At 39.1% G+C, this 13290-nt stretch overlaps 1 protein-coding gene across 1 annotated transcript; it reads right to left on the bottom strand.

Moving 5' to 3' along the window:
• Positions 1–802: 802 nt before the first annotated feature.
• LOC115903636 lies at positions 803–13118 on the bottom strand. The gene is made up of 8 exons (XM_030948259.1): positions 12386–13118; positions 10482–10568; positions 10071–10304; positions 8735–8757; positions 7792–7937; positions 7140–7231; positions 6951–7046; positions 803–5884 (listed from the first exon to the last, which is right to left on the bottom strand). Exons 1-8 carry the CDS (start codon positions 12938–12940, stop codon positions 4226–4228), a joined length of 2892 nt encoding a protein of 963 aa, XP_030804119.1. The 5' UTR covers positions 12941–13118; the 3' UTR covers positions 803–4225.
• Positions 13119–13290: the final 172 nt, after the last annotated feature.

Here is a 13290-nt window from a genome sequence, read left to right on the forward strand (position 1 = left end):
ATTTGTACCTAAGACTGCACGAACCCAGCTGACTGACTAGATGGCCATTAACATCCTTTCCAGTCCAAAATCTTCTATACTTCCAGTATTTCAACAAAATATTGCCTCTATTAAAAAAAAAAACGTGGCATTCTTAATTACTAGGAACTGAGTTTATTAAGTTACTTTTCAGTAATTAGAGGAGTCCTTTTTGCAAAACATAGGGTCTTCATCACTGATAGAAAGCTCACACAATCTCCTGCTCAGTTTAGCCAGCAAATTTGCCTGCAGTGTTCCAGTTTAGCTTTGCAACAGGCTATTCAAATAGTTGATACCATGTTCTCAGTATAATATTAATAAATTATATTTTCTAATACTACTCATTCTTATGTGCTTAATATAATTATAGAAACATGAGCCTCTCCAGCATTATTAGTTTAAGCTTATAGCTTCTCTGCAGTGATCCCAGGGAACTACTGTGTCAGTATTCGAGGTCATGCCAAATGCTCTCTTCATCCTTACTCTACCTACACACCAGGGTTTATTAACAATGAAACAGTTCCAGTGCATATCTATTTGATTTTTTCTTTCTTCAGGTTAAATAATGAATGAATTTTTTCTTTCTTCAGGTTAAACACGCTTACTATGCACTCAAGGATTTTTCACTGCTTATTAAACCTATTGGGTGTAATAAATTTTTTAGAATACAATATATACTTCACTTTTAAAGAAACTTAAAAGGGAACAATGCTCCTTTGTTTTTATTAAACCAAAACAAGTCTAAGTGAACTATGATGATCCAAATAAGAATGTTCTACTGCCATTTAAACAGCTGGAAGAAAACTATAAAGGGAAACTGCAGTATGTTACCTGAAGAATAAAAACTAACCAAAGCACCAGTACTTAACAGTCTTACCACAGAGACCATCAGTCTTTATGTTAGAAAGTTACTAGATCTGAGTTATCAAATACAATTTCAGAATAAAGCTTTAGTTAATAACCAATAATAAAATGATAAACGAACCAAAAATACAAAATAATGCAAAGTTTGCTTTAGGAAGTTAACCTTTAAAAATTGACATTTAAGCAGCTCTAATGTCAACTAAACAATTGTTTTTAATAAATTTTTTTTTTTTTAATAGTTACAAAACCAAGTAGTTGTACTTCATCTTTCAGTTGCACCTTTTATCCAGGCAATGACATATATGTTAATATAGCCCTCAGACAGACATTGAACAAACATCACATTTCTGACAGCTGGAGAGATTAGCCTCAGCAGGACAGCACTAGAAACTTTCAGCTCATTTGTAAAGCATGTTCAACAAGTACTTTAGCTATTATAATAAAATAAACTGTTTTAATTGCTTTCCAAAGTTTCTATTAAATCACCAAGTAGTATAGTCATGAACCACTATAAAAGCTTTCAAACTGGCCTGCAGATTTAGTTTACAAAATCTGAAATACATAGAAGGCTTCATAACAATATAGCAATGCTTGATTAATAAAAATTTTCAACCATATGTAGACTTGCTTAATTTTTTATCCACTGTATTTTAAGGAATCAGAAAGATACAGAACTGCGTAAACCAAATTACTGAGTTTAAAAAATATGCTTTTTCCTTGGTGCTTTAGGGTTTTTTTCTTGTTTGTTTTTTTTTAATCTTTCTTTGTCTGTTTTTGGTTTTTTTTCCCAGCAAGGGCAAATTTCTCAGTAGTATTTTCAGACAAATGCTTCACTTTAACACTGCCTTTTTGTTTGCTTGTAATCTGAAAAAAAATACACACATACCTAAGTTTAGATAACCTAGCAAAGTGAGGCTTTGACATCAGTCCTCACTGCTACACAGAATTTTATGATTATGACCAAGACAGTGGTATAAGTTATTCTCTATGGATAAAAAGCAAAATATGCATTAGGGACAACTCTGAATCCCATTTCTTTGAATTAGCTCTGGTTCACCCAAGATCACTGATTGTCCTGCTTCCATCCAGGAAAGGGTTAATTTTTACAGTAGTCAGGAGGAGGCATGCCTAAGACCCAGAGGTTATTCTGCACCTCACAGCATTTTCAGGGAACAGGGGAAGGGCTCCCTTCTGGATCAGCATAGTATGGCCCAGGGAGTGGACAAGGATCTTCTTGTTTGTTTCTATGTGAATCCGATCTGCCCTGTAAAATCTGAATGCTGTGCTGTAAGGCACTTGGACAGCAATGCTTGAAAAGCAGCCCCAGGACTAGAGCAAACCCCCACACCCACAACTTTTACTTTCAAAGTAGTATATAGTAGTATATTTGCTCTATAATGGTGTCTTTTCACTGAGACAAAGTATCTGCATGAAAGTTTAGTTTTATCAAACTCTCATGAAATAACAGAAATTAGCAGAAGACAGGTTGAAAATATGTTAAGCTTCAGAAACTTTAAAATTTCTAATTAACCCTAGCTCATTAGGAATTTTTTTGTCAGTGTAGAAGAAAACAAACGTTTTTTGCAACTTTCTGGCAATGAATTTTACAGGTGCCTCTCCGATTCTAAAATTGTTCAATTTCTCTTGCTTTTGTTAGAGTGAGACCAACTGCCACCTGTGACACTGCTATTATCATCTTGCTCAGCCTTTGTCTTCCAGTGATTTGAATTAACATTTCTCTCTTACACATGCAGAACATGATAAGAATGTCTAGAGATAACAGCTAAAAAAAAATCTTAGGAGAAAACTGAAATACAGTAAGATTTAAGAGATGAACATCAAGAACTGAAAGACTAACCATAAAGAGAATTTTCACCACCTTCCTTATTATAATGCAGACAGAAAAGCAGTACTATTAATTGTGATAAATACTAGAAACATTTAATAAGTTTCAGCACATTTAATAAAGGAATGCACTGCCACAGAAAAACTGAGGCCAAGAACTGAACACAAATGAAATTAGGTCAAAATTTCCTGAAAGAAGAATGGTTTTTCTAAGTTTTATGTCACAGTAAGTATATTAGTAAGTACTGCAGAGATTTGCCAGTGAAAACTTCTGAAGGAATATTAAACATTCTGCATTTTGATTTAATACTGCCAGTTGACATATCTAATACACAATTAATTTCTTTAAAGCCTAGCATCAGCTTTTGCTGAAGCATGAACAGTAAACAAAATAGACCTTTATTCTGAAACAGTGCTTCTGTGTATTCCAATAACTAAAGCACGTATTTCTTGGATCCAACAAGATAGCCAGCAAGTAGAAAAGGTGGTCTTTTTATCCTTACTTTGTATTGATTTTCAGACTAAAAACTCCATGAATTCCAAATCATTAATATATAGTAAGAAGTGCTGTTTTCCTTTTTTCTTATTATTATACATAGATTTCAAAATAAAGTTTTTGTGGTTTAAAAGCTAGGTTCTCCAAAAGCTTTCAATAAAACAGCAAGTTAATCTGTCCAAGTATCCCCAAACTGTTGCCAAAAAGAGCTGAAATTCAATTGTGATGTTTCTTTTTCCTGAAAGCAGCACTTCAGAGGTGTAGCTGACACCCTTCTGCAGCATGTAACAAGAACACTGGTATGAGGCTTCAATTTCAAAAGCACAAGAGAAATTATTGAAATTACACTCGAACTTACACCTTCAACATACATTAAACACATCACAGAAAAGGGAACAGCCAAGGGGAGATAAGTAAAACAATTTTTAGTAACACCTTCAATATCCTTTATTTTTGTTGTGGCTTTCCTCCCTCCCTGCCTGTGAGGTGAATGCTCTTGGCTGTTCTCTTACCCATTTAAGTGCAAGTGCTGCTGCACACAGACAGCAAGTTACTCCCCTCCTGCCACTGAGGCTTCACCCAGCTCGCTTTCTGGGACACCTCAGCTCCCCATCCCCCAAACATACCCCAGAAAGTTCGCATTCTTGAAGATGCAGCATCTATGGCTATGCTTTGGTCTTGAGCAGGACGTGACGTTTTTGGTTGTTTCTTGAGATAATGACTATACTACAAAAACCACTTCATTGCATTGTACTGCTCATAAGCAGTTATGCTTCTGACATAGATATACCTTGATTGGTGAGAAGTGGGTAGAACAGCTGTAAAATCACAACTATGCCCACCTTTTAATGTATTAAGTAGCATTTATTTCATTCCAGCTTATTTTCCTTTTCAGTCTCTCTTCACATCTGATTTTGTTCTACCTGACATTTTGTCTTCAGCAACAGAAAAATATTCTGATGCATGGCTGGTATCAGTAGAGACAGATGTTTGACTTAGCTCTTAAGTGTCAGAAGTGCTGTCTCTTAGCATTTTTCCTGTCTCACTTACTGCAAGCACAGAACCTCCTAAAGATGGATCATTGCACGTGTCAGGAACAGAACAAGCTGTGCTCTGGAACTGTACAGGCTCAGGTTCATCCTCCCTTCTAGGACATAAACAGTTGTTTTCAACAACAGTTTCTTCATCTTTTACCATTTTCTGTTGTTGCGTTTCTTCAGGGAGTTGAGTGGAAGACGCATTCTCACATTCAACAGGAAGGACTCCTGAACATAAAGGCTGACAAGGAGGAGCGTTACCATCACCAAGCCTTTCTGCACTTTCAGTGTTTTCAGATGAGTTCATAGGCAAACATGAGCCTTCGCATTTTGGATGACTCTGAAGAGAAGCAGGTGCTGCACACTCTGAAGTTACAGGCTTCCCTACATTTAGAAGTGTTTTGTCAGATTTCATCTTCTTATCACTTTTTTCTGTTCTGTTTCCAGAAAAAAACACAGAAGAAGTCAGCAAATCAGAGGTATTTCTGAGAATGCCTCCAAATGAAAATACTGGTGAAGGCAATGGAAAGTTACTTTTGAAAGGAAACACACAATCATTGGTGAGAAGGGGGGTCTTGGAGACATCATTCACCCCAGCTGTGGTGTTGGTGTCTGAAGTACCACAAGCTACAGTTGTGCTGGATTCTGAGGTGTGAGGTTTTTGCTCCCCTAAGACAGATGGTTTCTGTGTACCACATCCTCCAGCTTCCTTTGCACAAGGTGTTTTTTCCCTCATGTGAGATAATGTTTTGTCAGATGGCTTCTCAGATTGGCTGAAAAATGAGGATAATGGTAACACCTTACATGAATTGCTAGCTTCTGATCCTGCAAACCAATCTCTTTCTGAATTGCCAAAGGGAAACAAAATGTGTGGTTTCTCACTTTCTGGTGAGACTAAATTAGGACTTGTTGGAGCATCACAAACTATGTTTTTGGCTTCAGGACCATATTTATCCTGGTTATTGGTTTTATCCACCTTATCACATCTCCCTAAATAAAACTGAGGGAAAGTACATCTCTTGTCTTGCTTTTTAAAGGAAAATGTACCTCTATCTTTACTAAATCTTGGTAATGAGTTGTTAGATGCACTGAAAGTAAAAGGTACACCTGAAGGTCTCTCTGCTGAAACATCTACAGATTCTGAAGTTGAAACAGTAACAGCCACTGTTGCTGATGGCTTTAAGTCCAATAAAGTGCCAGAATTTGAATTCATTTCCTTGGAAACAGTACCTGCTGATGCCTGTCTTGGCCATTTTTCTTTAATTAACAAGTCTGGAGAGGCTTCTGACAAGGCTGGACCAGATACTTCCTGGCCACTTCCCTCATGAAATAATTTTAAGCCACCATTAGTTTCAGAAAAGATCCTACTTGTGGATGGGATGCTGTGAGCACTGCTTCCAGGAGAGTTTCTTTTGTCAAAGCCATCTCCTCTTTGCAGGGCTCCCATTTTTATTTTATCTGTCTTATTTGCTTTGGTAGGTGAAGATACAAAAGAAGTTCCTGACGACTTATCCTTGAAGGCCTCAGCAGTTACAAATTTATACTTTTTGTTTGCAGGGAATTTTTGAGTCTTAAACACATTGGTGAGCTTCTGAAGTTCCATATAGTATTTGTAACGTAGCTCCTAGAATTACAGAAAAAAAATCACATTATCCAACATGGCATTTGATTCAGAGGTTATAAAACTCATGGATGACTAAGACTGAACAGAAGCTTTCCTATATTCTAGAGAATTCTAATGTATTTTTCCATTGCTACTGGAAGGCAACAGGACACAAGTCCTTACAGAAAAAAGTGCTTTAAAGACAATTGAACAAGATACACATAGAATCCTGATGACAAAGTAGGTTTTGAAAGAGAAGACTACAGAATACTGTATTTAAAGTCACTATCAAAACCAAAAATATATAAAAACACTAACTTAGATATTAAGCAACACATTCTCAATCAAATTCTCATGAAAAAATAGCCATCTGAAATTAAGTTAGATGGTGGGCGTTTTGGGTTTTTTTGTTATTATATATAATTGCATTCTTAATAGCAATAGAAAATAGGTATTTTCCAAAACAATGCAGAAAAAAATTTCTATATTTAAAGGATCTAAGCAACTTTTAAATACACTCATCTGCCACTGGTATTCTCAGAACATGCATAATGTGATTCACTGCCAGCCATGTTTCACTAACTGTAACTGGAATCATTTTCTGCAGAACAATACTGAGCCACCCACATGGAGCTGCTAGTAAGTAAAAAAAAATTAAAAATCTAGTTGCATAACTGCATCATTTGAAATGAAACAAAAGACTGAATTCAGTTTCAGGTCAAATTATTATGTGTTCTTACAAGATGGAACTCTATTCTTTAGAAAACAGAATACAGGCAGATAACTGCCTCTTCAAATAGACACTAGGGAAGTTTATTTGGATTAGAAAGGTACAGATGTGACTCAAAAAGCCACATTAAATATAAAAGTAAGTATTTGAAGTCAGTAGTAAGATTAAGTTTCAGCTTTCTAAAGGCAAAATAAAAGTACAATTCTGACAGCTTTAATACCTAGTCAGATTTCATTCTAGAATTGTAAGGGTAATTTTCTACTGAGGAAACTGAAAAACATATTAAAAGCTTATTTAGAAAGTTGCATCACAACAAATAGTAACTTAGCCATACTTACAACTGATGTTCAATCATACCTCATGGCTCATATTTTGAAATGCTGACATTTCTGATATTGACATAAAGCTAGTAGGGATCCTGCTACCGTCTGCTTCATCCTGTCCTGTTACAGGCTGAAAAATATTTTGCAGCAGACATATTTCATTTTGATAAGCCAAAACAGATAAAATAGTACCATGCTGAAGAACACATAGCCAATAACTTACAAGAAATGTGTTGGGTATATTCTTCTGGTCCTGCCATTGCTTTAAGGTATCTTTAAATAGAGTTGAGCTCTCATTTCCTTCATAAGGTAGCTCTATTAGAAAAAAACATAAGGATAGTGATGAACAATATATTAAATACAGAAAACACTGAAAGGTTCCTGTGCACCTAAATGGATTCCATTTAAGAATAAAAACATAGTGCCCCAAGTGAGACCCCAGTCCTTGCTGAATTTTCTGTGATATACAGCAAGAAGCCAGTGTAATACATTTTTTGAAATGCTGGAAATGCCTGGCCTTACAGAAAACATAACACCTCCTCCTGGGAGGGAAAGGCACTTAACATGAGCACAGCCAACACTGGCATGACACCACAACAAACCCATCTAGTTCAGCAACACACTCCTGACAGCGGCGCTACTGGCTGGGTATCCGAAGTACTGCAGGCTGCAAACACACAGCCTAGGAACCTGCTACAGAAAGCACATTTATAACATCCATTTAAAAACCCCTCATGAATTTAGTATCCATTTCATTTGCTCAGATATTTTCTTGCATGTGTTTGTCATGCAGGTTGTTTATCAGCAATTGGATCCACGAGTTCCAGATTTCTGGACTTCCCAAATCTTGTCTTAATTAAGTCCTTCTTCCTCACCTTGAACAATGCCTGCATCAACAGGTGTTAACTCCAATGCTAAGATTTCATTAACCACAGACTTGATATCTATCTTCTTTGGTATATACACTGGTGGTTTTTCCCAGTTGGATGCTATATTCATCACATCAAGCTGAGTTTTCATTCTGGAAAAGGAAAAAAACCCAATGTTGCAAAAATGCAACTTAAACATTTTTTTCATGCTTACATGAAAAATTGTAGCGAAATTATACTTGCCTCACATAAAAAAAATTTCAAGTTCTCTAGTTTTTTTTCTTAGAAATTGTTCACTTGAATTAGGTTTCATAATCAATAAAAACTGCAAGAAGTAATGCTGGTAGGTCACCCTCCACTTTCTTTAGTGTACATTGCCTGAATCTGAATTATACTCCTTTTTCAGAGAGCATTGTTAATTTTAGTCTGAGACACAATGTATTTTAAAGAACCCCATTTCCAATATTCTTCCTTAAACAGAGGTTAAAAGGTTCTCAGAAATGTAATTAAGAACTCTTAGAAGCCATTACAGGGTGCACTACCAACACAAAACCAAAGATACTGCAGAATCTCCACACACTCTCTTACACTGAAAGATTTCTGTAAAAGTTTCAAGCATGCTTCAGTGTTCCTGAGTTTAAATAAGATATCTGAAAATATCCAATCCCCAAGTATTAATGAATTTCTATAGCTGCTTTTTATTAGGGAGATAATTAAAAAGCTTGATTATCTCTAATCCCAGATAGTACGTCCCTCAAATTCTTGACACATTCCCTAGAATTTGTAATATTGGGCATCCAAAAACCTCAAAGTATTATAATCTCTTAATTACTCAGTACTATTTTCATTTAAAATTGCTTAAGATATCAAATATAGCTATTTTTTTAAATTTTGAATCATAAAAATCTAAAAGAAAACTAGAGCACTAACAAAACATGAAAAAATATACCTTGAATTCAAGCCACAGGCAACCTATAAATAAAATGAGAATTTGTAAGACATGAGCATTTCTCCAACTATCAGGAAATTATTGCTTTATCAAAATACTTCAGAGACTAAAGTATCTGTCTTTATTTCACAGAACTATAGAAAATAATGCTGATAACATAATAAAATGATAAAATAATGCTGACAACCAGACATAAAAAACCCAACCTAAACAAGTATGTCTATGACAATTATTTGTCTTGTAATATTTTGTGATAAATACAAAAAACTCCTTCAAATGAAGACAAATGAAGACATTCAAATTATGGCCAATATTGTCACCTGATCAGTTTCAGAAGTTCAAATACTTGTAAACATTCAAATGAAGGACTATTTTGTATTTCTTGGAGAGGAAAGGCACTGCTATGTGCTCTCAATATGCTATTATACTATTAAAACCACTGTTTTCTAGTTTTAAATCAGGCAGATCATGGTGGCAAGAAGTGCAGTGCACTTCTGGTAAAGTGAGACTTCCCAAAGAACATGTAATGAAAAGTAAAAGACCTGACAGGATTAGAGCTGCTTCCCTCTAAAACCTTGTGATCTCACTGTACTGGATCTTTACACCAAAAAACCCAATGCACTGTTACAGGGGGCAGCCAGGGAAGTGCTACATGAAAGTGAAAGAAAACAAACAACAGAAAGAGGAAGTAGATGAACAGGAGGAATGGGAGGAACAAGATGAAGAAGTTAAGAAAGAGCCAAAGGCAAAAGTGGAGGAAGAACAGAAGGGAAAAGAGAAACAGAAGAAACAGGCAGAATATGAAGCAAAGCAGGAGACATAGGAGGAAGAAGATGAAAACAGGATATGGAATGACAAGAGCGGGAGGGGGAACAACAGGAATAAAAGGAGTAAGCTGAGAAAGAGAGATTTGGCAGTGATTAGTGACATACTAATCACTGGAATCACAGTATTTTTTCTAAAAGTGAGAGTTACTTTTACTTCAAGTAAAAGTTACATTTTCCTTTACAAGTCCTTGACCAAACACTTAGTCAAACTCTATACTTTCTTAATGTCCCATTTATCTGGAGGCACCAAAGGACCACTGCAGAAATCAGCAATATGCAGCTTCTAAGGAAAGCAAACAGTAAAAATCACTGATAAGCAGCATATAAAACTTTTTCAAACTTTTCTAAAAATGAAAAACATTGTTACAAAAAAGTATGAAGTGTTAAGTAATTTTAATCGATATTTTTCATTTGTTGACTTGGTTTTCCTGATTGATTATAATCTTATCTACAATACAGCAGGCTCTGAGTTCTTTAGACAAATGCTATCAAAACCAAAATGCCATCACCTCCAGGAAACACTGAGGATCACACTCATGGACAAGCTTTTCACAATCCTTCAAAAAATTATCAATGGTCTTCTTGTGAGTTTCTTTCATTTTCTTCCAAATCTGAAATTCCTTCTCTTTTTTACTTCTTTGATTTCCAGCATCTTCTAGTAATTGCTGTTTTTTCATTTCTAGAGTTTTGAAAATTTCTCCAAATTTCAGCTCAATTATCTCCACATCGTTTTTCAATGTCATCTAGAAGCACAAGAACAGATGTAAATGCAATAGTAATGCCCACACAGAGTCACTTCTCTAAGTAAGCTCAGAGCACATCTATGCCACAAGGAGCACCTGTATGCTCCAGGTTGTGAATAAACTACCACGAGAAGAGAATCAAAGACACACTGAGAATATCCAGCATTTGTGACTCACATCTGCATCATTCGGTCGTTTTGAGATCTCATTCACCAGCTTCTCATTCATTATCCTCATTTGTTTCAGAGTGCTAAAGAAGGTTAACTGCAAGACAGTTGAAACACTTATTACAACTTTATCCATTCCATAACATAAATACTTCCAGCGCTTATCTAGCATCAGATCAAGACAAACAAGGAGCTACTGGAGAGGGTCCAGTGGATGACCACAAGGACGACCAGGAGTCTGGAGCATCTCCTTTATGAGGAGAGACTGCAGGAGCTGGGCCTGTTTAGTCTGGAGAAGACTGAAAGGAGAGATCATTGACATCTTTATATATCTCAAAGGCAGGTGCCAAAAGGAGGGTGCCAGACCCTTTTCAGTGGTGCCTGCTGAAAAGACAGGAACAGGAGCAATAAACTAAATCACAAGAAGTTTCACCTCAACATGAGGAAGAACTTCTTTACGCTGAGGGTGGAAGAGCACTGCCACAGGCTGCCTAAGGAGGTTGTGGAGTCTCCCTCTCCAGACACACTCAAACCCCACCTGGTCACAATTCTGTGTCACCTGCTCCAGGTGACCCTGGCTTGGCAGCAGTTTGGACTGGATGATCTCCAGAGGTTCCTTCCAACCTTATAAATTCTGTGATATTCTGAACAATACAGTAAAAAAGCTTGTGATTCAAAACAACACTTAATAGCATTTAATACTTTCCTGGATCAGTACACAAACTTTCTTCTGCTGTTTCTCAAAGTAGTGTTCTTCGGCTCATCTACAATGCATACTGATAGAATGACTACTTTAGCTATAACATTGTTTTCCTCAGGCTTTTTTATCCCGTCCCCTCACATACATTTATCACAATATAAGTTTTAATGGTGTTCCAGTTTGGCAAAAAGCTGTGTGATAGTCACTTTTTCTTTTTATGCCTCACATTGCTAAAACAGAAAGCTGTTCATAATCAATACATTTCAGTTTGAGTTTAAAAATATAATTACTGAGTCTTCCTCCATTATTTCTGAGAATCACTACATTTTTGCAAAATCACTACTTTACATTATTTACTAGTATGTTTAGTGCAAAGGCTGTTTTCCCCTGGTTCCCACTTGTGACATACAATTGGTGATGTGAAAGGCAGGAGGAAAATCAGTGTAAAAGCAACTTTTTCTTAAATAATAGTCAGTACTGTATTTAAACTTTTATACTTGTACTTCTCATCACTGCCCCATAGTTGTTTCAATGGCTGCACAACAGAACTGCCACCCTGCATCTCAACATGCACAGGGCATGAAAAGTTCATTCTACCTAAATAGTCCCTATTTTGTTAAAAATCACAACTTCTACAACCAGGCAGCCAACCATTATGGCAGGCAGCTGCCTTCTTATGCAGACTGTAAAGCATCTTGCTTATACATTTATTATTACTCACCCAAACTATCTAACCCTAAATATACAATTATCTGTGACCCAAATTACCTATCACAGCTAGAGAGCCTATAAACAAAACACCTGTGGGTGGTTTTTCGGAGTTGTTAGATCTTCCTGAACTTGGAAAAACAACAATAACAAAACCAAACAGCAACACTCCTTCCCCCGAATCAAAAAAACCTCCGACATCACTCCAAAATAACTCTCCAGGTCCTTTGGTAAATTGGGTTCAGACCTGTTGCTACTGTAATACTACCTGGTCCCCTGTGTGCGTTGGATGCAGTCTGACGGCAGCCGGGAAAGGCACAACTCGGCAGGCCACCAACAACCCCTTACTGCCCCAAAGCAGCACAAGCGCTCTGCCTCTCTCCTGCCCACCACGTCGCGGCTTTTCCGTGATTTTGAGTAAAAACAACCCGCGCCCGGTGGGATCTCCAGCGGACAGCCCAACCTCCCAGCCAGGCCCTAGAGCGGAGGAGGAGCGCCGCGCTTACTTTTTCTTCCTGGTACACCGTGTCTATGAGGTTGACAGAGTGGAAGATGCCCTGGTGCTCCTCGGAGACGCACTGCCCGCACCCCGCCTGCCGGCACATGCGGCAGTAGAGCTGCACCGGCCGGCTCGGATGTTTCTGGCAGCTTCCCCCGAACGCCTGCAGGGAAAGCGGGTCGGATCCCGGCTTCGGCCCCAGCGCCGCCTCCCCGGCCGTGGCGGCACCCGCCGCGCCGGACCGGTAGAGCTTGACCACCTCGGCCAGGGTGGTGTTGACGGGCAGGGCGGCCACGCCGCCGCGGGGCAGGAGGCACAGCTTCCGGCACAGAGGACAAGGCACCCGGGCGCAGGACGGGCCCGGGCCCGGCCCCGGCCCCGGCGCACCGCGGCCGAGACGGGCCCGCCCCGGGTTCCGCTGCAGCTGCTGCAGGCGGGCGGCCTCGGCCGAGGCCAGGCACTCCAGCACGCAGCCCCGGCAGAAGTTGTGCGAGCACAGAGGCAGCGTCACCGGCTCCTCCAACAGCGACAAGCACACGGCGCACGTCAGGCTCGCCTCCATCGGCGGCGGCGAGGGGTCGAGCGGCTGCTGCTGCTGCTGCTGCTTCGGGCTCCGCTTGTACCACTGCCCCTCCACTTCCAGCTCGACGGCACTGGGGGGCCGCAGCCCGGCTGCCACAGAACCCGGGAGCGCCGCGGTCCAAACGCCGCTTCCAGTCGTCAACGTCCCAAGAAGTGGCGCCCGGCCGTGGGGGGGTGGGGCCAGGAGATGAGCATTGGCGATAGGCGGAGGCCCGAGATTGACATCGCCCTTCTCAAATAAAAGCAGGCGAGGCCAAGGGGGCGGGACAAAGGTTTTTGGTACCCGCCTCCTACCTGGCGCGCGAGCGCCCGCACGCCGTGGCGCCCGCG

The sequence above is a fragment of the Camarhynchus parvulus genome, chromosome 4 (assembly GCF_901933205.1).
Source record: "Camarhynchus parvulus chromosome 4, STF_HiC, whole genome shotgun sequence".
Taxonomy (NCBI): domain Eukaryota; kingdom Metazoa; phylum Chordata; class Aves; order Passeriformes; family Thraupidae; genus Camarhynchus; species Camarhynchus parvulus.